Consider the following 25,279-nt stretch of genomic DNA (forward strand, 5'->3'; position numbering starts at 1 on the left):
CCTAACCAAACGTAAAACACTAACACAGAAAACACACAGAAAACCCCTTCCCAAATGATTTAAAAATAAGGGAAGGGTGTTTGACTAGGCATTTTAGGAAAACCACCTAAAATTAAATTCAATATGAACTCTAAAAACAACAGTAAAATTAGATTTGTTTTGTTATTTAGATATGATAGACTACTTATGAAAAGGATGTATTTGATTTTATGTGGGTGTGTGTGAGTGTAAGTGTGTGTGTGTGTAAGTGTAAGTGCGTGTGTGTGAGTGTAGTTGTGTGTGTGTGTGTGTGTGTGTGTCTGTGTGTGTGTGTGTAAGTGTAGGTGTGTGTGTGTGTGTGACCACCAAAGCATGACCAAAGTAAGCTAAAGAATTAACCTGTACATACATAACAAGAACAACTATTTACCAAAAGCAGCGAGGCGTGACAACCAAGCAAAGATTAATAGCAAGCATTGTAGCAAAACTTCCCTATTACTAACTTCTTCTTCTCGTCCATCTATCAGACCATTTGTAATGGGAGTAATTAGATTTGTAAAGTAGAACGATGTCTGTCTGTCTATTTGTTTGTTTGTTTCTACCGAAGGATCTCGCTAACCGCTAAACTGATCAGGTTCTTCCTAACAGGGTAGCTTCTCATAGGTCCCGGGAAGGTTTATAAATATTTTGGGGTAGGGTACCGTCCACCAACCTCCCTCTCGAGAAATCGTCACTAGATGCCTCTAGGGGGTTGAAGCCGTTGGTATATTAAATGCATTTGTTACGGTCGAACGACACATAAATTGTAGAGTAGCTTGACGTTTGAAAACTCATAAACCATTCTACTGCTTTCTTTTCCTTCCTTTAATCAGTCTAGCGAGCTCAGTCGGTTCCGGTCCGAGGTTTAGAAAACATAAATTTTGTGTGTGATTTTGCTCTTATCCTATAATAGTTTCATAAACAGATTTCCGCGGTTATAAAATCATAAAAAATTGTTTTAATATTATAATTCTACATTTTTATATTCGTAGAAAACTGGATATAATACGATAAAATACATAATTTTTCAGTATGGCTTGAACCGGTTCTAATCCAGCGGTTATTAATAGGTTTTGAAGCAATACTGGAATAAGTATTATTCTTTTGTCTGATGCTTAATATCTGTGAAACTGCTTGTCCTAATTGATTTTACTTTTATAAATATCTTAAGATGGTTTTAGGATATTTTTATGACCTTCTTTGCTTTTCCCTAGAGGCTAGGGACGAAACAACTAGTTATTGATAAAGTGATAATATTAAATATTAGTGCCTACTAATGCTATTTAAATCACATGACATTTGCGTATGCAGAATTCCTTGGCTCATTAACAGACAGAAATTCGAAGTATTAGACAAACTGTAGCAAAGAAAACACGTTTTTCTGTTTGTGCTGTAGCTCGTATTGTGTTTTAATCATTTTTATGTTTTCTACTGCTGCTATGTCTAATGCCATACCATCTTATTATTTAAAGCATTGCTATTCAATATATAGTTTAATCAGCTGGTTATTGGTGCGATACTTTAATCGTCTATGACTCTATGTGTTGTTGTTTTAATGGATGTAGAATATACATGGATATTATGACAGTGAAAAAATTGTCGTCAATTTAGGATTCTACTTCTTCTATAATTTATTGAGCAGTTCGTTAATCCAGTAGGAGGGTAGTGGATTGGGTAAAGGGGGCGGAAGGAAAGGATCGTTATTTTAGCCCAATACAAGTTTCACTTTATTAGCATACATGATAATCTGGTGTAAGATCCAGGTAATAATAGATTCATTTTCGTCTCAGAAATGTTATTAAAATGTATATCCATATTATCATGCATAGTGATCACAAATACAGAGTTGCATACTGATGATGTATGGAAAATTCCACAACAAATCATACTCAGGTAGATAGATAGATAGATAGATAGATAGATAGATAGATAGATAGATAGACAGAAAGACAGACAGACAGACAAATACAGAGTTATATACTGATGATGTATGGAAAGTTCCACAACAAATTATCCTCAGGTAGGTAGACAGATAGTTAGATAGACAGACAGACAGACAGACAAACTGACAGACAAACTGACAGACAAACAGACAGACAGGCAGACAGAAAGACAAATACAGATGACGTATGGAAAGTGCCACAGGAAATTATACTCAGGTAGATAGTTAGATATATAGACAGACAGGCAGACAGACTGACAAATACAGAGTTACATACTGATGATGTATGGAAAGTGCCACAGCAAATTATCTTCAGGTAGGTAGATAGATAGACAGACAGACAGACAGACAAATACAGAGTTACATACTGATAATTTATGGAAAGTTCCACAGCAAATTATCCTCAGGTAGATAGTTAGATAGACAGACAGACAGACAGACAAATACAGAGTTATATACTGAAAATGTATGAAAAGTTCCACAACAAATTATCCTCAGGTAGGTAGACCGACAGACAAATACAGGGTTACATACTGATGACGTATGGAAAGTTCCACAGCAAAATATCCTCAGGTATATAGACAGACAGACAGACAGACAGACAAATACAGAGTTACATACTGATGATGTATGGAAAGTGCCACAGCAAATTATCTTCAGGTAGGTAGATAGATAGACAGACAGACAGACAGACAAATACAGAGTTACATTCTGATAATTTATGGAAAGTTCCACAGCAAATTATCCTCAGGTAGATAGTTAGATAGACAGACAGACAGACAGACAAATACAGAGTTATATACTGAAAATGTATGAAAAGTTCCACAACAAATTATCCTCAGGTAGGTAGACCGACAGACAAATACAGGGTTACATACTGATGACGTATGGAAAGTTCCACAGCAAAATATCCTCAGGTATATAGACAGACAGACAGACAGACAGACAAATACAGAGTTACATACTGATGATGTATGGAAAGTGCCACAGCAAATTATCTTCAGGTAGGTAGATAGATAGACAGACAGACAGACAGACAAATACAGAGTTACATACTGATAATTTATGGAAAGTTCCACAGCAAATTATCCTCAGGTAGATAGTTAGATAGACAGACAGACAGACAGACAAATACAGAGTTATATACTGAAAATGTATGAAAAGTTCCACAACAAATTATCCTCAGGTAGGTAGACCGACAGACAAATACAGGGTTACATACTGATGACGTATGGAAAGTTCCACAGCAAAATATCCTCAGGTATATAGACAGACAGACAGACAGACTGACAAATACAGAGTTACATACTGATAATGTATGGAAAGTTCCACAGCAAATTATCTTCAGGTAGATAGATAGATGGACAGACAAATACAGATTTACATACTGATGATGTGTGGAAAGTGCCACATCAAATTATCCTCAGGTAGATAGATAGATAGATAGACAGACAGACAGACAGACAAATACAGAGTTATATACTGAAAATGTATGAAAAGTTCCACAACAAATTATCCTCAGGTAGGTAGACCGACAGACAAATACAGGGTTACATACTGATGACGTATGGAAAGTTCCACAGCAAAATATCCTCAGGTATATAGACAGACAGACAGACAGACAGACTGACAAATACAGAGTTACATACTGATAATGTATGGAAAGTTCCACAGCAAATTATCTTCAGGTAGATAGATAGATGGACAGACAAATACAGATTTACATACTGATGATGTGTGGAAAGTGCCACATCAAATTATCCTCAGGTAGATAGATAGATAGATAGACAGACAGACAGACAGACAAATACAGAGTTATATACTGAAAATGTATGAAAAGTTCCACAGCAAATTATCCTCAGGTAGGTAGACAGACAGACAAATACAGAGTTACATACTGATGACGTATGGAAAGTTCCACAGCAAAATATCCTCAGGTATATAGACAGACAGACAGACAGACTGACAAATACAGAGTTACATACTGATGATGTATGGAAAGTTCCACAACAAATTATCCCCTGGTAGATAGATAGATAGATAGATAGACAGACAGACAAATACTGATGATGTATGGAAAGTTCCACAGCAAATTATACTCAGGTAGGTAGATAGATAGATAGATAGACAGACAGACATACAGACAGACAAATACATAATGATGATTAATGGAAGGTTCCACAGCAAATTATTCTCAGGTAGATAGATAAACAGACAGACAGACAAATACAGAGTTACATACTGATAATTTATGGAAAGTTCCACAGCAAATAATACTCAGGTAGATAGATAGATAGATAGATAGACAGACAAAACAGATTTACATACTGATGATGTATGGAAAGTTCCACAGCAAATTATCTTCATGTAGATAGATAGATAGATAGACAGACAGACAGACTGACAAATACAGAGTTATATACTGATGATGTATGGAAAGTTCCACAACAAATTATCCTCAGGTAGGTAGACAGATAGTTAGATAGACAGACAGACAGACAGACAAACTGACAGACAAACTGACAGACAAACAGACAGACAGGCAGACAGAAAGACAAATACAGATGACGTATGGAAAGTGCCACAGGAAATTATACTCAGGTAGATAGTTAGATATATAGACAGACAGACAGACAGACTGACAAATACAGAGTTACATACTGATGACGTATGGAAAGTGCCACAGCAAATTATCCTCAGGTAGGTAGATAGATAGATATATAGACAGACAGACAGACAAATACAGAGTTGCATACTGATGACGTATGGAAAGTTCCACAGCAAATTATACTCAGGTAGATAGATAGATAGATATATAGACAGACAGACAGACAAATACAGAGTTACATGCTGATTATGTATGGAAAGTTCCACAACAAATTATCCTCAGGTAGATAGATAGATAGATAGACAGACAGACAGACAGACAGACAGACAGAAAAACTGACAGATATACTGACAGACAAACAGACAGTCAATTTGACTGACTTACTGACAAATACAGATAGACAGACAGACAGACAGACAAATACAGAGTTACATACTGATGACGTATGGAAAGTTCCACAGCAAATTATCTTCAGGTAGATAGATAGATAGATAGACAGACAGACAAACAAATACCGAGTTACATACTGATGACGTATGGAAGGTGCCACAGCAAATTATCCTCAGGTAGGTAGATAGATAGATAGACAGACAGACAGACAGACAAATACAGAGTTACATACTGATGACGTATGGAAAGTGCCACAGCAAAATATACTCAGGTAGTTAGATAGATAGATAGATAGATAGACAGACAGACAAATAAAGAGTTACATACTGATGACGTATGGAAAGTGCCACAGCAAATTATCCTCAGGTAGATAGATAGACAGATAGATAGATAGATAGACAGACAAACAAATACAGATTTACATACTGATGATGTATGGAAAGTGCCACAGCAAATTATCCTCAGGTAGATAGATAGATAGATAGATAGATAGATAGACAGACAGACAAATACAGAGTTACATACTGATGACGTATGGAAAGTTTTTACAGGAAATTATCCTTAGGTAATTAGATAGATATATAGACAGACAGACAGACAAATACAGAGTTACATTCTGATGATGTGTGAAACGTTCCACAGGTAGGTAGACAGACAGTCATACAGCCAGACAGACAAACAGACATACAAACAGACAGACAGACAAACAGACAGACAAACATACAGACAGATAGGCAAACAGGCGATAAACAAAAAGACAAACAGACAGACAAACAGACAACCATAGAATGACTTACAGACTCTGTTTTTCATCCTCACGACTTGTTAGAAAGATAGATAGATAGATAGACAGATCGATAGATTTGAAAGTAGAAGTATTAAAGAATGGGGGTATAGTCCTCTTAAGGGACGTTTTGTCGTATTTTCACGGTAGATTTTGATAGGTTATTTTTGGTAAGGTTAGGTTTAGTTGGACCCGCAGGGTTAAAGATTTCCGCAGGGGCTAGAAATAAGGGAAAAGCTGCTGTGAAAATGCGACAAAACGCCCCTTAAGATTAGTTGTCACGAAAGGGACTATACCCAGGAATAGATATATAGACAAAAATTTGATTATTTCAGAAAAGTATTTTTATTATTTTTCAGTAATGAATCTTCAATACATGACATACCGAAGAACAAAAAGGAAGATTTGAGCTTCGCTCCTTTGAAATGTTCCACCTCGTTATTAGGAAAAGAAAGTTGGTTGTCTTATTCGCTGGCTTTGAACCAGATTAATATCCACTGGATTACAACTAATACTGAAAAATCATGTATAGCAACGTATTACAGACAATTTTCCACGAATGTAAAAAAAAATCAAAAAATTGATACACGTTTGGATATACAAATTTGATTCTAATTTTATCATTTTTTCATATTAATATCTGGGGGAAAGCTGTCTATAATATGACGAGATAAATAACTATTACAATAAAAATACAAATAACAGGTTATAAAACAGATATTTTATGAGAATTTCTCTCTCATAATTGATTCTAAAATAATGAAAAGTCCAATTAATTAAAATTAACCTGAAACTTAAATCTATATTAATTTGGAATAATTCTGTTTTATGAAAGTGTACCTGTCCCCACCGCAGTTTTTATCAATAAATCACTGAATATGACCTTTTTAAGGGGAAGTTTAAATCTATCAATAAAGAAAAAAATTAATAACGTTTTCTTATTCATTGGCCTTAAAACTTTCAGAACTTTTATTTAATTTTGATTGGTTGGTTTCAAAATAATAATTGTAATCTACAGAAGGGATAATTTTTGTAGCATCGTTGGAGATGTACACCAATTTATCGGCAATTGTCTTATCCCTGTCGACCCCTGGTCGGACGTACTGTAATACTATAAAATTTTAGTTATAAGAGGGGGGGGGGGGAGATTCCATGTGCTGAAAATGGGAAAGCGCTGAAAAATTAAAATTGAGAACAATTTTATAACATCAGATATTTTTACAAAATTGGTTATTTTATATCCGCAGTAGTTTCAACAATATAATTTTAATATATTTAATTCTATTTTTATTAATTTTCGATTATGATTAATTTATATCATTTAATTTTTGAATATTACATTTTCAATTTCATCACCAATTTTACTTTGACAATCACATAGCCTTCTGAAAATGTTTTGTTAAAATACTACCCTATTAAGAAAAACCCGATCGGTTCAGCGGTTAGCAAGATCATTCGGTACAAACAGTCAGACATACAGACACACATCCTTTTACTTTATTATAAGAATTGAAAGTCTAGAATCCCCATATTACACTAATAAGAAAAATTCGTTCATATTAGTGGACAAAAAGTAGACACTGTTTTGATACGAACGGGTGGTTGATGTAGTAAGGTAGTGAGATTTTTTTGTCTGTAGCTAAAGATTTCAATTTCTAATGAACAACTGAGTTATCTATTTTATGGAAGCTTCTTATAGGTCCCTGTGTGGTTTCTCGCTAAGTTTGGTTTCAGGCTATTTTCCTACTTTCCATACTCCCTCGAATACAGAGCTTCTAGATGCTAGGAGCGCAGCCGGTAGTATAAGATATGTCAGCAATTAATAGTAGAATTTCTTATGATGAAGCTAGCTGACTAAAAATTATCATATTAGTCACTACGTTCTTCTATGGTCTGAGGAAGGGAATTTTGTCAAGTCATAATGGTTGGTGTATCGTTATATTAGCCAGCTAGGAGAAACATTTTATGCTATAATTATTACAATATCGACGTATTCTATATTCATTAATGTGACTAAGTGTAAATAAAATTCTTTTTCTGCTTTTTTCCATATATTAAAGTAAAATACTATAGGGAGAAAGGGTTCAATAACTGTATCGCCCCATCGCAATCGTCTTGTGCAACCTTTCTATTGGGTCATTGAAAATCAACCAATGGTGTCGATTATATTAACACAGCCAAGTAGCAGAAAATGAATTAGAAGCAGACGGAAGAGGTCTTTGAAAAAGGAAGATAGATCGTTGTCTGTATATACATCTATACTATAGATCCATATTAATTAAAGGGATTACTTTTATTACATGATAATAAATCTATCCTATTATATAAAGTAGTAAGCGTTTTTTGTCTGTCCCGAAGGATATCGATAACCACTGAACCGATATTGTTCTCCTTTACAGTGGAGCTTCTTATAGGTCCTGGGAAGGTTTTAAACTATTTTTGGGTAGGGTGTATTCACCCCCCCCCCCAAAAAAAAATATTTGTTTCTTTTTTGAAACCCAAATTTAAAATGATATGAGGTCAACTCTTCTCCCTCCTACTTTAAGTGCTCCTAGAGGCTTCTAGGGGCGTAGCTGCTAATTGTTAAAATCTTACTAACTTTCTTTATGAACAGAGCATACAATTAAAGAGTTAAACAAGGCTTGTAAGTATAATTTTTAATTTAGTAGCGTTGCAACTTTATAAATCTTTAAATATTTTCTATATTGTGCAGTTCATGGTAAAATTTTTAAATTGAAATGCCAAACGACTGAACGTATATATTATGCCAGCACATCTAGAATAGTTAAGATCCAATGATGCAGAGCGAAAGCTGAACGGAAGGAAACGCGTGTAAAAAAAGTATTTTCGCGCATTTATGTGCGCTGCGAGATTAACGTGCATTATTGAGCTTCAATGTTTTAGATTATTTCGGTTGAAATTATTTACAAACATAATATATACGTTAAGCCGTTTGGCCCCTAAGAGCCTTTATTGTTTATAGATTTTTTAAGATAATCTTTTTTTTTATTTTGTTGTAAAAAGTTTATGATTTGTTTGATAATTTGATTTACTAATTTTAATTAAACATAAAAAATATAATTAATTTTTTTTATTTTTCAGCTATCAGAAAGTATTATCCTCTGCTAAAAGACATAAGGTAGTTTTTTCTTTATAAAATTAAGATTTAAAACAAGGATGACAACATCCATAAAAGCAAAGCACTGAAACGGTAGGACAAACGGACATTAACACTTGTAAGTGTCAGAACTGAATAATCAGAATATAAATGTATAAGAGTCGAAGTGTGGTAATAAACACCCAAGTTTATGTATCCTTATTCCTGTTCACATTCCTATACTTCTCTGGCTGAGTCAGACCTCCACTTGTAACCGCCACCATACTCCATCCTGCTGTGTTGAGGGCTAGTTGATTGTTGCAGGCCAAAGAGTGAATACGCTTCCTCCCGTCTGCACTCGGTTAGATACAAGCCTATAAGTCTAGGCTGGCGGTATCTATATTTCCCACGTGTTCAAGTACGTCGTTTCTTACCTAACTAAGAAACAGGACGTCCAAGCCTTTAATATATATATCATAATAAATATATCCTATAATAATAATCCCATTAATCTGCCTATTTCTAACCAGTTTTATATGTTTAATAAATGTGTATTTTTTAGAAATACTTTGTTAGATTATTGATTATTAAATTGTATCGGAGCTACTCTATACTCGTATTCGCAGTCTGTCTGTACATCCCCTCATACGTCAGAAGCAAAATTGTAAGTAAATTTGTTGAAAAACTGCTTGATACAGTATAATGTTTATGGACATACTTACGTTTTTAGGAATTGATTATAGAGTTGCTTCTCTTATAATATTGTACTTTGTTATCCCAGGAATCAGTATACCAAAAATCAGATCAATCGAATAATTAGATCACATAAAAATTTGTTGTTAAAAAAGTTTTTAAAAATCATCATGTTTAAAATGGACGTACGGACATTCTGGTAATGATTATAGAGTTACTATGCTTTCTAAATCGTACCTAACTACTACAGGAATCACCATGCAAAGTTTGAAATAGATAGGAGAATTCTAACATGCCTAAATTAACGAAAAATGCTATCCTTTACGGACGGACGGACGTACGGACTGACCGATCCTAATTATAGAAAAGCTTTGCTTTTAAATAAAAGTAAGGAAATGTTCGTCTGTCTATTGGTTAGAGATTAATACATAACCAAAGCCCATTAATTTTCATATTTGATTAAAGCCCTCTAAATCTAGCCTTAAACATGCGTTTGCAAAGCACTAGTAATAAAATTTAAGAATATTGATATGAGAGAAAATTATTCGTTTTTCAATTTGCAATTTAGTTCTAAAACATTTTTTTCAAGTTCTTTAAATATTCGTGGATCATGGATAGAAAACGAAGTTGCTGGTTTCAGTCGTATTTTCACAGTGACTTTTTATAGGTTTTTTTATAGGTTAGGTAAAGTTAATGATTACCCCGCAGGGTAAGAGCCCCCACAGGGACTAGAAATAGGAGAAGATCTGTGAAAATCCATAATCGTTTTGAAATCCTTATTGAAATCCTTATTTGGCATTGATTTTCCATTATGGCTTCGAACCCAATTAATATCCGATGGATTAGAACCGGTTTTCAGCTATACTGAAAAATCATGTATAACATCTTATTGAAGACAATTTTCCATGAGTATTAAAATAAAAATCATAAAATTGATTATGATAAATAACTATTATACTTTATTTTGGCTGTAGGGTTAGGCTGGATACTTTTGTAGCCGGATACCTGTTATCCGGCTGATTTCTAATTCCGGATATCTGGCCAATGTTCGATATCCGGTAAATTATCGGATATCCAGCATTTGAAATCAGCCAGATATCCGGTATCCGGATAGTTAAAATATTCGGTATCCGGCAGGATATTTAAAATGGCCGGATATCCGGCCCAACCCTACTTAAAACTAGCAAACCTTGGCTGCTACTAATGTAGTCTTTCTTGTTTTATAGACGAGCCTATCCATCCACAGAAAAGTTTACCTCCAAATCTCCATTTGAGGAAGATAATGGAGACAATATTTATGACTCAGGTTTTAGTCCATTATTATGCTACAATGTGTATATAGCTGGAAGAACAATGAAACAAGGATGACGGCATCATTAAAAGCGAAGCACTGAAACGGTAGGACAAACGGACATTAACACTTGTGTCAGAACTGAATAATTAGAACATTAATGTATAAGAGTCGTAAGTAAATTTGTTGAAAAACTTGATACAGGATAATGTTTATGGACATACTTACATTTTAGGACTTGATTATAGAGTTGCTTCGCTTGCAATATTGTACTTTGTTTTCCCAGGAATCAGTATACCAAAAATCAGATCAATTGGATAATTAGATCACATCTAAATTTGTTGTTTAAAAAGTAAATAAATCAATATGTTCAAATGGACGTACGGACATTCTGGTAATGATTATAAAGTTGCTACGCTTTCTAAATCATACCCAACTACTACAAGAATCACCATGCAAAGTTTGAAATCGATAGGACACTTCTAACATGCCTATATTAACAAAAAAATGCTATCCGTTCCGAACAGACCCTAATTATAGAAAAATTAACTGCAACATTTTTTATTTTGGTGTTAAACGTATCAAATAAATGGAACCTTATGCAGGGATCGAAATAAATAAAACAATAGCCGATAAATTGATGTACATTCCCAATGACGATACATCAATTTACCCCTTCTGGAGCTTGCAAATAGGGACTGAAACGTTTGGACACTCAAGTAAATTATCTAACCAATCAGAATAATAGTCCCCAAAGTTATTAAGCCTACAAATGAGAAAACGTTATTAAAAACTTTGGAAACTAGTATAATAAACAGCCCAATGTCCCCTCCCTCCCTGGTATGTTTACATGCATGAGGCTAAATATAATGTTAACCCGGTTATAATCTTATAATATTTCATTTCGATATCTATGGAAAGCTGTTTATAATACGATACGATAAATAACTATTACAGGTTAAAATATTTTACAAAAGTATGGTACAATAGATATAATCAGCTACACCTAGTAGTGATTGTAAGTCAAATAAATCTTTTCCTAAAATATAACATCTAATATTTTAAGGTAAACATTATTATTTAATTTAAATTTGCACAACTACTCAATAGTTTGGCAATGTCCGAACGTCCGTCAATACGTGCAACTGGAAGGGTATTTAAAAATATTCTTTGCTTTGCACTAAAAGTGTATTCTTTTAGCAATTATATGGTTGAAAATAGCCTAAAATCGGAAAATTTTACAAGATATATTGTCCAAATTTTTGTAAGTAGCAAAGCTACTCTATAATTTTATCAATTATCCGTGTGTCCGTAATAATATGGAGAAAAGATTATTTATGGTATTTAAGGTATAGTTCAGATGTTTTTAGAAGATGTTTCTTGCATCCAGTATACTAAGAAATTGGTCCGTCAGGTCGTCTGTCATGCAACGAAATATATCTTTATTTTGATATGCAAAGGTTTCGTGATATTCTATGTAATATTATCATTTCCTCTCCCTCATTTTCATGACTCCTAAATATCAGCTTTGTCCGTTTTACCGTCCATGATTTTTTTACGCTTTCCTACTAAAGATTTTTCACATTGTTTAATTCTTATTTAAACAGATCTATAGTATAGATGTAAATACAGAAAACTACCTCCCTTCCTTTTTCAAAGACCTCTTTCGTCTGCTTCTAAATTATTTTCTGCTACTTGGCTGTGTTAATATAAGCGACACCATTAGTTGATTTTCAATGACCCAATAGAAAGGTTGCACAAGACGGTTGCGATGGGGAGATACAGTTATTTAACCTTTTCCCTCTAGTGTTTTACTCTGATCTTATTTATAATGATAAAAAAATACTAATATAAAGCATAAGATATGATTTAGCAAGATTTTGAAATGCCAAGATCTGTTTGGAACATAGATGTAGAAAATGATCAAAAGCACACACAATTTAATCCCTTTGATCATACAACCATTTAGAACATGGTAGCAAGAGTAGGGTTGGGCCAGATATCCGGTCATTTTTAATACACGACCGGATACCGGATATTGAAGTTATTAAAAACTAAGGCCGGATTCTTATTTAGCCGGATACCGGATATCCGGAATAATAAATCAGCAAGAGTGAAGGACTTGAGTCAACTACTTTAAATTTGTCCTGCAGGATCCTGCTTATTTTTATGCTATTGTGGTATCCGCCTTGGTTAAATGGCAGACACCCGAGTTCAAATGACTACGGCAGTGCGAACATACGTGGACACATATATTATAGAGAAGCTATGCTTCTCTAGCAATCACTAAATAATAAACAGAGTCTATTCAGGTGTTACTTTATTCAGGGTCTAAGGTTTACTAAAGTTATATACAACAAACAATAAATACACAGATTGGAATAAATAATCCTAAAGCAGAATCAATATAAATACATATACAATAATCAGATTGGGCAATAATGATCCCCCATCCCTGGAAAGGGTGGGGGAACCAAACAATACAGCTTAACCATAATAAGGCTGTCAAAATCTATCATTAATTTTAAAGCATAGGGAGGGGTCAGGCTGACCCCTTCCCCAGTACTCGGGGGAGGGCCCTCGGCCCTTCTCCGAACCAAGGTCAGGGTTGCCATAGAACATGGCTCACGGCTGCCGAATACCACAACTCTCCCCTCGGAAGGCTGGGAGGGGGTTTCCCTGCCAGACTTCCGACAGTGGTTGAGGCCTTCGGCCCGCTCATTAGGGGCTATTATGTACAAGAGATAATGATTCAATGGAATCCTAGTGGTGATTTTCAGGGCTGATGGGCCCCCAACGTGGGGTAGAAGGTAGAGGCTGGCTTTTGTTGGGCACGTAGCTCGGCGCCAGCGGGTGTCAGGTTGGCATGGGGCGCAGCCGCTGCTGGACCGGTCAGCAACGGGGCATTCTGGTTGGTGTTGGCAGCGGCTGGGGCACTGGCTACCAGGTTGACTGTCTGGGCGACAGCCTGGCCTCCCGAGGGGCCGCGGGGCTTTCCAGAGTGCGGCCCAGGCCTGCCTGGGCGGTCATTCCCACTATCGGCTGATTTCATGGATACCATCTCCTCGGCTGCTTCCCGGCCAATAGGAATGGCATCCCAGTCCACTGAAAAGTCCCGGGACTTGGCATGGGTGAGCCTGGCCCTGGCCAAGGCCTTACGATACAAGGTTGGGTGATACAGGAATACTTGTGACATCGCGTTCAGGGCGGCTCGTACACCTCCTTGTGCAGCTGCCAGGGAGATGATGGTTAAGTCTCCCAGCAGCTTGAGGATCAACAGCAACAGACACAGTATGGCTGCGCCATCTCCCCACTCGTGAATAGCCTGTCTGAACCCAGCCCAGACATCCAGGGTTTCCTCCCCTTCCTCCGCCAGTCGGTCAATATTGTAGGACACGATCCCATGGTCTCCGGTGGCTGAACAGCTGCCTTGCTGGACGCATGAGCCATACGACAGGCCGGTCAGCATGGCAGCCTTATACGCCGGGAACGCTAGTAGCTGCTGCCAGTCATTCAGCTCAGCCTGAGAATACAATCCTCCCGAGCTAAAGTCATCCAAGGGCTCGGTCAGCAGCTGCTTGGGTGTATCCAGCGGGGGCGGCCTCTTCTTAGGTGCAGGAGTTAGCTCTATCCACCCTTCCTCGGCGTGTACAGTTAGGGGGTAGGTGGAGGAGCAGGGAATCTTGGTGGCGTGACCGCTATACACCTTTGTCACGGCATCTACAAATCCTGTGGGCTCCACCGGCACCTTGTCCCAACATTCATTGCTCTCCCTTACCACGTACTTATTACGTTGGCAGGTAAGCTGGAGCAATACATCTCCCCTCAAAATAGAGAACGTGCTCCCCTAGACACGCACCGGATGGGCCGGGTCTAACTGCTGGAGCTTCCAGCAATTGGCCGCTACTTCTTCTGCTGCTGCGCTTCTCATTCGAGTCTCCAGGGTAAATCCGATGTAACCTGCGTGTATCTGGGCCTGGAGGGGGACATCCACGTCCCTGGCCGATACTCTAGGCAACGCTGCCGCGGCCGGGTCGGCTGCCACGAACAATGCTGGGTGGTTGGTGGCATGGGCCTCAAAGTCGCAGTTTACTATCGAGGTGGGGGTAGTCATGTTGATGAAGAATTGGGCCTGATGGTCAACCAGGAACGCATCAATCACCAGGCTGGGCTGGAGGCTGCGGATCAGCCTCAAGGGGCAATCTCTCCCCAGGTGGTCCCACACATATGTGGCCTCTCCAGTGACACAGGACAGCTCGGACTGGGGACACTCTAGGGTCAGGTGGTCGGACTGGGACTCCACCCGTCCGTTCTCAACTACGTAGGTCTCTTCCTTGACCAGCAGCCGTCGCTCCTGGAGCACTAACTCATTTCGGTACAGCTGGCCTTCAAAATGGACGTCCTCCCCTTCACAACCCACCCCCTCGGGGCTGTTGACCAATGCGCCTACCATATCGAGGGTAAAGAACAGGGGGTGGTTCAGCTGGAACGTCAATGGCTTGGTCTTGCCTGGCAGGGTGTAGACTCGGCTCCGGGCCAGGTCCCGGCACGTTTCGGGGTCAATCTTGGTTGGCCGCATGAGGGTGGGGACCGAGGTCACCTTCAGGTGGCCCCAGACTCCACACCTAAATGTCCACTGGGACACTGTGAGTTGACAGCTATATCCCGTGGTCTCCTGAATCTTAACTTGCTGCAGGACATGTACCTCATGGCCCAAGGGCACCTCCTGGTGTAGCGGCTCCTTGCTACACATCTGCTCTTTGTTGAAGGCGGTGACATGGGTGGGGTTGGCACAGTCCCACCCTACTAAGACATAGCTAGTTGTAGGCCACACAGCTGCTAGCAATAGGCCCCACAGAACCATCCACCAGTGGGAGAATCTGCCAGACAGCCACCGTCCTCGGGCGTGCATCTGGGGATTCTTGGCTCTGGCCACAACTGCTTCCTGGGGCTGGACACTGCTGGACTGCTCCTGGCTAGATATGAATTTCCATTGAGTGTTATCTTTAGACGCCCGGGGCGTCCCAACCCCCTCCCCAATGACGGACTGACAGGCGACGGGCGCCTGTCTGGGCGTCGGCTCCCCTAGCCCCAGGGTGGCCCTTCCCTCGTCCATGGCATGCCCAGTGGCATGGGGCTGTAGTGCGTGTGGCACAGGCTCGCCCTGTATTACATCCCTCCCCTGCCCTAGGAACTCAGGTGCATGTGGCACAGGCAAGTCCTGGTAACCCCAAATCTCAATCTCCCCAGCCTCTGGTGCGGGAGGCACAGGCAAGGCTGGAGGGTTACAATATTTTGGATACAATGCATTTGTCAATTTTAACTTATCCTGGCTCAGTTGAGGGTGGTAGACAGCTGGACTCTCTCTGCTGGCAGGGGGCTCTAGATGAGGGACAGCTGGACTCTCCCTGCTGGCTGGGGGCTCTGGATGATGGATAGCTGGGGGCGCGCTCCCTTCCATGTTGGCTACCTGGCTGGGCTTCCCTGAGTGAGCGCCCTTGCCAGCTACACTTCTCCTGCCGGCTACCTGGTCCCAGTCAGCCTTGCACTCGGCTGCCGTATGGCCTGCGTAATGGCAACGTTCACATTTGGCAGGACGGTCACGGCGTGGCTGGGTGCGTCGCTCTTCTAGGCTGACCTCCATAGGCGTAGGACAATCTCTGATCCGGTGGCCCTTCCCATGGCAGCGGTAGCAGCGGCCTGGAATCTTGTCGTCTGGTGCAACCTTCCCCATCTGGTGGAGACCCGGAGCCAAGGCGCCAATCTCCATTGGCTCCGACTCATCGTACTGGGGCAACTGGACGCTGGCCGATCCCGTGAGCCCGTCGGTGGCGTCCACCAGGCACACACCCTCCTTCAGCTGCTTGGTGATCATGGTCACGGTGAACATGGCTCGCCTCGTGTACTCAGGTACCGAGGCGATCTCATGTCCCATCATCACGCGTTTCACATTGGCATTGCGGATGCCGCGGTTAAGTTCATCGATGAGTAACTCCAGGTCTTCGTGGCTGTAGGCCTCCCTGTACAGCGCACACTTGGTGGATATGTAGGCTTGTATGGGCTCCGTCAAGTGTTGCCTGTAGTCTCTGAAGGCTTGCTTCAGGGTCTGAGACTCATAGGCTGGACGAAATAACATTTCACACTCGGCCTTGACTTGTTCGTAGGTCAAGGCTTGGCCTGCCTCTCCAAACAGATGAGAGGCCATCTCCGCCGCTTGCCCCGCCAGGGATAGTAAAAGGGCGTTGCGGCGGTTCAGTGTGTCATGGGGGGGTACGCGGTAAGCCGCCCATGACATTTCCAGCCTCCGGATGTGGGAGTTCCAGGACTGCTTGGGCAGTCCTCGGTACTCCGGCAGGTTACTCAACATCAGCTTGCGGTACTCGGCTGGAGCCGGCTGGGGATCGTCCTGGAGCCATCCTTGGAGCTGGTCGCCTCCTTGCGCTTGTGGCTGCTCCATCGGGTCAAAGGTTCAGCGGCGGGACACTAAGTTTTAAGTCAATACTATAGGCGGTTTACACTGATGGTTTCTATCCTAGCAGCCAATACCGTTTATCACTTGGTTGGTAGTTTGAACTACAAAGATCTAAAATAGGTGTACACTAGGATACTTGTCACTAGCTTCTAAGCTTTAAGGTAGGCTAATAGGTGTAGAGAGTTGTTGAGGGTCTGAACTGCTGTCAGGAACTGATTTGGTTTTCCTTATCACACTGTAGATAGGAGGGAGGAGCTTGCAAATCTTTTTTTTTCTAAAAATATCTCTGTTGTATGCTATAGAGTAGCTCCTCTCCTGTGTGTGTGTGTGTGCGTGAAATCTCCTTTCCTTGCAACGCGCCTACGCGCCGTCAGATTGCGCACACAGGTAAAACGCGCATCTATCCCTCAATCTGCTCTCTCATTGGTCCGCTTTATCTCCTTTGTCCGTTGAATTTTTGTTGCGTCCCGAGCTCCGCTGCGCAACCCGTGAAGTGCGCTCCATTCTCCCGGTCGCTATCTCCGCACAGTGGACGGACTTATCCAAGTGTGGGGAGAAGGAGGAGTTCGTGAGGGGACGGGGTAAAGCCGTCCTTCCCCAGATGGGGAGGGGGGTGCCGCAGGGTTGAGGTGACTGGGTGGTGAGGTAATTGTGCTTCTTCCTTAATCCTTGGCTTATTCTTATGTCACCTCAATTGTATTTGCTTCAATTTATGGTGGGCCCCTCCCCTTCCGTTGGGATAAGGGGGTGTATTTGTCGTGCTGCAGGTTTGGGGTCAGATTGTTTACCAATGCATTGTTATCTTACATCTAGGTTCTATTTTTGGCTTTATCACAATACACAACAAATTTGTTTACCAAGCCCTGCCCATAAATCTATTGTTCAGCTTTCACATCAGGGTGGTAATCCATAAAATCTGATATAATATCTGTTTTTCTCAATGGGTGGCTGCGCTGTAGCCTCTCAGGATACTTGGAGTTGACGTAGTTTTTTCTTCTGCTTGGTACACTACACTCGTATTTTCGCTCACAGCTCGCAGCTATTTTGCTTGTTTCAGCCAGTCGGCGGCAGGGAATGTCCCGTCCTGCAGCGCCGTGGGTCCGAATCCGGTTGGTGGCGGCAGGGAATGTCCCGTCCTGCAGCGCCGTGGGTTCGGATCCTGCTATCTTTTGCAGTAAATGTTGGCCTATTTTCAGCCGTTTGCAATTATTTGGCCTGTTTCAGCCCGTCCGCCGGCCTGTTTCAGCCCTTGAGCGCTCAATCCTCCATTAGATTTCGGCGCTCTTCGCGGTTCTCCGTCAAGTTTCGCTGCTCTCCGCAGTCTCTCGTCCGATTTCGCTACTCTCCGCAGCTCGGGTTCCGCCACTCTCCGTGGTCTTTCGCTAGGTTTCGCTTCCACAACTGCCGGATACAGAGTTAGACCTTGCTATCCAGGGTGGGTAATTCAGGTTGCTTGTGTCAGTTTTGCCAGTTTCACTGCTGGGAGTACCTTAGCCTCAGCTGCGCGTCTGCTCTACACTTGTGGTTTGCCGTAATCTCACACAGCTGTCACCAAAAGTTGTGGTATCCGCCTTGGTTAAATGGCAGACACCCGAGTTCAAATGACTACGGCAGTGCGAACAGACGTGGACACATATATTATAGAGAAGCTACGCTTCTCTAGCAATCACTAAATAATAAACAGAGTCTATTCAGGTGTTACTTTATTCAGGGTCTAAGGTTTACTAAAGTTATATACAACAAACAATAAATACACAGATTGGAATAAATAATCCTAAAGCAGAATCAATATAAATACATATACAATAATCAGATTGGGCAATAATGATCCCCCATCCCTGGAAAGGGTGGGGGAACCAAACAATACAGCTTAACCATAATAAGGCTGTCAAAATCTATCATTAATTTTAAAGCATAGGGAGGGGTCAGGCTGACCCCTTCCCCAGTACTCGGGGGAGGGCCCTCGGCCCTTCTCCGAACCAAGGTCAGGGTTGCCATAGAACATGGCTCACGGCTGCCGAATACCACACTATCAACTCATCTACCCGTATATTAAAATAAATTTAAAATAAGGTTACCCTAATCCTACCGGGCTTTACTGCGGTGCCCAATAAAATCTAACCTAACCTGACTTAAAGTAATAAACAAGCAATCGAAAACTAGCCAGCATATTAAAAATAAGGGAGGGGAGGGTTTAGTGCTCCACTGGGTGTTTTGTGTGTTAGCGCCTCTTTTAGTTAAAATTTTGTATTCAAACTAGGGTTAAGCCGGATACTTTTTTGTCCGGATACCAGATATCCGGCTTATTTCTGAGGCCGGATATCTGGTATCCGGCAAGATATTAAAATAGCCTAATATCCGGCAAATTCCCGGATAACCAGATATCCGGCATTATAAATCAGTCGGAAGTCCGGTATCCGGATACATTCAATATCCGGTATCCGAACGGATATTGAAAATGGCCGGATATCCGGTCCAACCCTAATTCAAACCTATGAGACAAGCATTTAAACTTTACTAGATATTTTAGCATCTTATTATAGACAGCTTTCCGCGGATATAAGATGTAAAATCAAAAGATTAAAACCAGTTTTGTTAAGCCCGAGTGGACGAAGGTCAGGGCAACTGATCTATAGTATAGATGAATATACAGACAACTACCTCTCTTTCTTTTTCAAATACCTCTTTCGTCTACTTCTAAATTATTTTCTGCTAATTGGCTGTGTTAAATATAAGCGACACCATTGGTTTGTTTTCAATGATCCAATAGAAGTATTGCACAAGTTAGTTACGATGGGGAGATACAGTTATTTAACCCTCTCTCCCTCTAGTGTTTTACTCAAATGTTAAGGCTAACATAAAAGGTATTAATTTTATGATTTTATTCATTATACGAGGAAAATTGCTTGCTATACACGATATTCCATTAAGATTTGTTCTTATCCAGCAGATTTTACTAGGTTTCGAAGCCATACTGGAAATTTGTTTACATATATGCCTACATAAACCCAGATGACGTCACTTCTTTAATACACTAATATCGATTTCAAACTTTGTATGATGATTACTGTAGTACTTAGGTACAATTTCGAAAGCGTAGCAACTCTTTAATCTTTGTCAGAATGTCCTTACGTACACTTTAAATGTGTTTTTAACCTTTTAATAATAATTTTTTATGTTATATAATCATCAGATTGATCTGATTTTTGGAGTACTGATTCCTCTTACAAGAAGGTACAATACTATAAGCGAAGCATCTCTTTATTCAAGTCCTAAAAATGTCAGTATGTCTTTAACAGTATTCCGTATTTAAGAAGTTTTGCAACAAATTTATGAATAATTTTGCGAAAACTTATATATTTATATTTCAGTATATTTAGTTCTGACACTCTACAAGACTTAATGTCGTCTGTCTTAACGTTTCAGAGCTTCGCTTTTATGAATGTTATCATCCTTGTTTTAATGTTTTTCCTTAACTGTCTTAAAACCTTTCAAACAACCAACCATTTACCTTATTATTGAATGGCAGGTTTGCCCGTTTCTGTACCAAGGAATTCCCTAGAATTGTAAAGTCTTAAGAATATCTTATTCTTTTAATAATAGTTATTTCTCGCATCGTATTATAAACAGCTTTCCGCAGATATAGAATGTACAATTATAAGATTAAATCCAGTTTTTTAGCCCCGAGGTGCCGAAGGCACGGGCTAAAAAACTGGTTTTAATCTTATGATTGTACATTTTTATATTCGTAGAAAGCCGTTTATAATACGATGCTAGACATAGTTTTTTCGTATGGATGAGAACCGGTTCCTATCCACCGGATTCAAATGAATACGAGAAAACAGTTAAAAAGATTTGAAAATTTTTGTTAAAATATGTTTTGATGTTTACTTTACAAAGTAAAATGCAGTTATCAAGACCATGCAAACAGGGAGGGAGGGGACATTGGGATGTTTATTACACTAGTCCCCAAAGTTTTATAATATCGTTCTCTTGTTCGTTGATCAACAATTTTGGGGACGTTTATTGATTTTGATTTGTTCGATGAGTGTCCAAACGTTTTAAACACTAATTGTAATATAGAGAAGGGGTAGTTTTGTATATTAGCATTAGGGGTGTACACTAACTTATCTGCTATTGTCTTATCCCTCTAGCATGAAACTATTGATGTCATATGCAGGGGTGGGCAGTTTATATTTGTAAACATATACATGGGCCAAGCCCTTAGGCATTCATATGCACATTACATGGTCCCATATACAGATAATATACGCCAAAATTTTGGGCGTTTTTCCTTAAAATGCCTCAGAATCCCGTTCGCCTATTTTAGATGAATTGAAAAAAGGCGAGGGGAAAATTTTTTGTTTTTTTCTACAAGGTTAGAGTTCACCCCCCCCCCCCCCCTCCCTTCCTCATATATTTTTTCAAAAAGAGTTTTAGTGCTCGATATAGAAACTTTGAAAGACAAAAAATAAACCATTCAAAATAGTATCTTAGAACGTTTGTAAAAAGGCAAATAATAATCTCCCCTCTCAGGTATTAATTTTTAATATAGGGCAGTTATTTAATGTTATTCCCTAAAGATGGGACAATGTCCTACACATTTGTTACCGACAAATTATTATTTGACCCCCCTCAACCTCCAACCTCCTCTAAGAAATCGTTTAAAATTTCAACAAATACAGACAATAAATGGTCTAAATTGTGTAAGAGCGGTTTTTAGCTTCATATTTTTATTATGCCAAATTGTAAGGCTATTACCTATAAGTGGGACAATGTCCTACACATTTGTACCAAAAAAAATATTATCTGAACTCCCCCTTTCCCCCCCCCCCCCCCCCCTCCAAGAAATTGTTTAAATTTTCAACAAATACAGACAAAAAATGGTTTTTCACTCTCTAGTTTTGGATTACAGCAAAGATTTGTAGGAGAAGTTTTTATTACCAATAGCACCATATTTTGTGTGATGCCAAAATTTTAATGTTATTCCCTAAAAATGGGACAGTGTCCTACACATTTGTTATTAACAAAATATTATCTGAACGCCCCCACCCCCCTCCAAGAAATCGTTTAAAATTGTAAAAAATACAGACAAAACATGGCTTTTCACTCTCTAAATTTGGATTACAGCAAAAATTTGTAGGAGAAGTTTTTAATACCCAATAGCACCATATTTTGAGGAAATACTAAACTGTCCCAATTTTGTATAACTTTTGCGGAACAAGTCCCAGTTACGTCATATTTTTCTTTCCCGAAAAAGAGAAGGGGGGAAGAAAATCTCTTCAAAAGAGATGGGGAAAACCCCCTTTTCTCCCATCTCTTTTTTCTTCCCCCCTTCCCTTTTTTTTTCTTTCATCCTTCCCTTTTTCGGGAATGAAAAATATGACGTAATGGGAACATGTTCCGCAAAAGTTATACAAAATTGGGACAGTTTGTATTTCCTCCCATATTTTGTGTGATGCCAAAATTTTAATGTTATTCCCCAAAAATGGGACAATGTCCTACACATTTGTTACCAACAAAATATTATCTGGATGCATCTAAACCTGAACCAGCATCTGTGTGCCCAGGCATACCTGGTGTTCATATCAAGTCTTTAAATTAAAAAATTATTGCAATATTGTCCTTGTGGCCTCTAGGGGGCAATGAAAGTGGTAGCCATGGGGGGGGGGGGATAGTGAGCCTTACATTTTAATTTTAGTTTTTAAAAAAGGATTTTTTTCAAATGATAGTTGTTTTTTTTCTAAGGGTGATATCTCTGGGGGTAGGAGGTATTCTCCCCCAAATTCCTTGGCCTATTAAGGAGAACCTTATCGGTTAAGAGGTTAGCAAGAATCTTCGCTACAGACAGAATTATACATAGACATCCTGTTACTTTTTATAATAGGATAAAATTTTTCTATTTATAAAATTGTTAACTAAGAAATATTATAATATTAATATAAAGATCATTAATTATTTTACTAAAAACAAAAAAGAAAATTTTCTAAATTACTTGAAACTTACTCTTGTTGTAGTTGTAAGATCTCTAGCATCACACAGCACCATGCTTTAATATTCTTGTTGTAGTGTAAGATCTCTAGCATCACACAGCATCATGCTTTAATATTCTTGTTGTAGTGTAAGATCTCTATATCATCACACAGCATCATGCTTTAATATTCTTGTTGTAGTGTAAGATCTCTAGCATCACACAGCATCATGCTTTAATATTCTTGTTGTAGTGTAAGATCTCTAGCATCACACAGCACCATGCTTTAATATTCTTGTTGTAGTGTAAGATCTCTAGCATCACACAGCACCATGCTTTAATATTCTTGTTGTAGTGTAAGATCTCTAGCATCACACAGCACCATGCTTTAATATTCTTGTTGTAGTGTAAGATCTCTAGCATCACACAGCATCATGCTTTAATACTCTTGTTGTAGTGTAAGATCTCTAGCATCACACAGCACCATGCTTTAATATTCTTGTTGTAGTGTAAGATCTCTAGCATCACACAGCATCATGCTTTAATATTCTTGTTGTAGTGTAAGATCTCTAGCATCACACAGCACCATGCTTTAATATTCTTGTTGTAGTGTAAGATCTCTAGCACCACACAGCATCATGCTTTAATATTCTTGTTGTAGTGTAAGATCTCTAGCATCACACAGCATCATGCTTTAATATTCTTGTTGTAGTGTAAGATCTCTAGCATCACACAGCATCATGCTTTAATATTCTTGTTGTAGTGTAAGATCTCTAGCATCACACAGCATCATGCTTTAATATTCTTGTTGTAGTGTAAGATCTCTATATCATCACACAGCATCATGCTTTAATATTCTTGTTGTAGTGTAAGATCTCTATATCATCACACAGCATCATGCTTTAATATTCTTGTTGTAGTGTAAGATCTCTAGCATCACACAGCATCATGCTTTAATATTCTTGTTGTAGTGTAAGATCTCTAGCATCACACAGCACCATGCTTTAATATTCTTGTTGTAGTGTAAGATCTCTAGCATCACACAGCACCATGCTTTAATATTCTTGTTGTAGTGTAAGATCTCTAGCATCACACAGCACCATGCTTTAATATTCTTGTTGTAGTGTAAGATCTCTAGCATCACACAGCATCATGCTTTAATACTCTTGTTGTAGTGTAAGATCTCTAGCATCACACAGCACCATGCTTTAATATTCTTGTTGTAGTGTAAGATCTCTAGCATCACACAGCATCATGCTTTAATATTCTTGTTGTAGTGTAAGATCTCTAGCATCACACAGCACCATGCTTTAATATTCTTGTTGTAGTGTAAGATCTCTAGCACCACACAGCATCATGCTTTAATATTCTTGTTGTAGTGTAAGATCTCTAGCATCACACAGCATCATGCTTTAATATTCTTGTTGTAGTGTAAGATCTCTAGCATCACACAGCATCATGCTTTAATATTCTTGTTGTAGTGTAAGATCTCTAGCATCACACAGCATCATGCTTTAATATTCTTGTTGTAGTGTAAGATCTCTAGCATCACACAGCATCATGCTTTAATATTCTTGTTGTAGTGTAAGATCTCTATATCATCACACAGCATCATGCTTTAATATTCTTGTTGTAGTGTAAGATCTCTAGCATCACACAGCATCATGCTTTAATATTCTTGTTGTAGTGTAAGATCTCTCTAGCATCACACAGCATCATGCTTTAATATTCTTGTTGTAGTGTAAGATCTCTAGCATCACACAGCACCATGCTTTAATATTCTTGTTGTAGTGTAAGATCTCTAGCATCACACAGCATCATGCTTTAATACTCTTGTTGTAGTGTAAGATCTCTAGCATCACACAGCTTCATGCTTTAATATTCTTGTTGTAGTGTAAGATCTCTAGCATCACACAGCACCATGCTTTAATATTCTTGTTGTAGTGTAAGATCTCTAGCATCACACAGCATCATGCTTTAATATTCTTGTTGTAGTGTAAGATATCTAGCATC

At 39.1% G+C, this 25,279-nt stretch overlaps 1 protein-coding gene across 1 annotated transcript in view; it reads left to right on the top strand.

The window, feature by feature from the left end:
- Positions 1-1,810: 1,810 nt before the first annotated feature.
- LOC145328409 (uncharacterized) overlaps positions 1,811-25,279 on the top strand; it is a 29,523-nt gene continuing 6,054 nt past the window's right edge. Inside the window, exons 1-5 of the mRNA XM_080172049.1 lie at positions 1,811-1,911; positions 6,102-6,185; positions 8,355-8,386; positions 8,845-8,881; positions 10,759-10,838. Of these exons, the coding sequence (XP_080028175.1) occupies positions 1,811-1,911; positions 6,102-6,185; positions 8,355-8,386; positions 8,845-8,881; positions 10,759-10,838 (334 nt within the window). The remainder of the gene's footprint in view (positions 1,912-6,101; positions 6,186-8,354; positions 8,387-8,844; positions 8,882-10,758; positions 10,839-25,279) is intronic.

Source organism: Acartia tonsa, chromosome 9 (assembly GCF_053477335.1).
Source record: "Acartia tonsa isolate MP-2025a chromosome 9, ASM5347733v1, whole genome shotgun sequence".
In the NCBI taxonomy this organism is placed as follows: Eukaryota; Metazoa; Arthropoda; class Copepoda; order Calanoida; family Acartiidae; genus Acartia; species Acartia tonsa.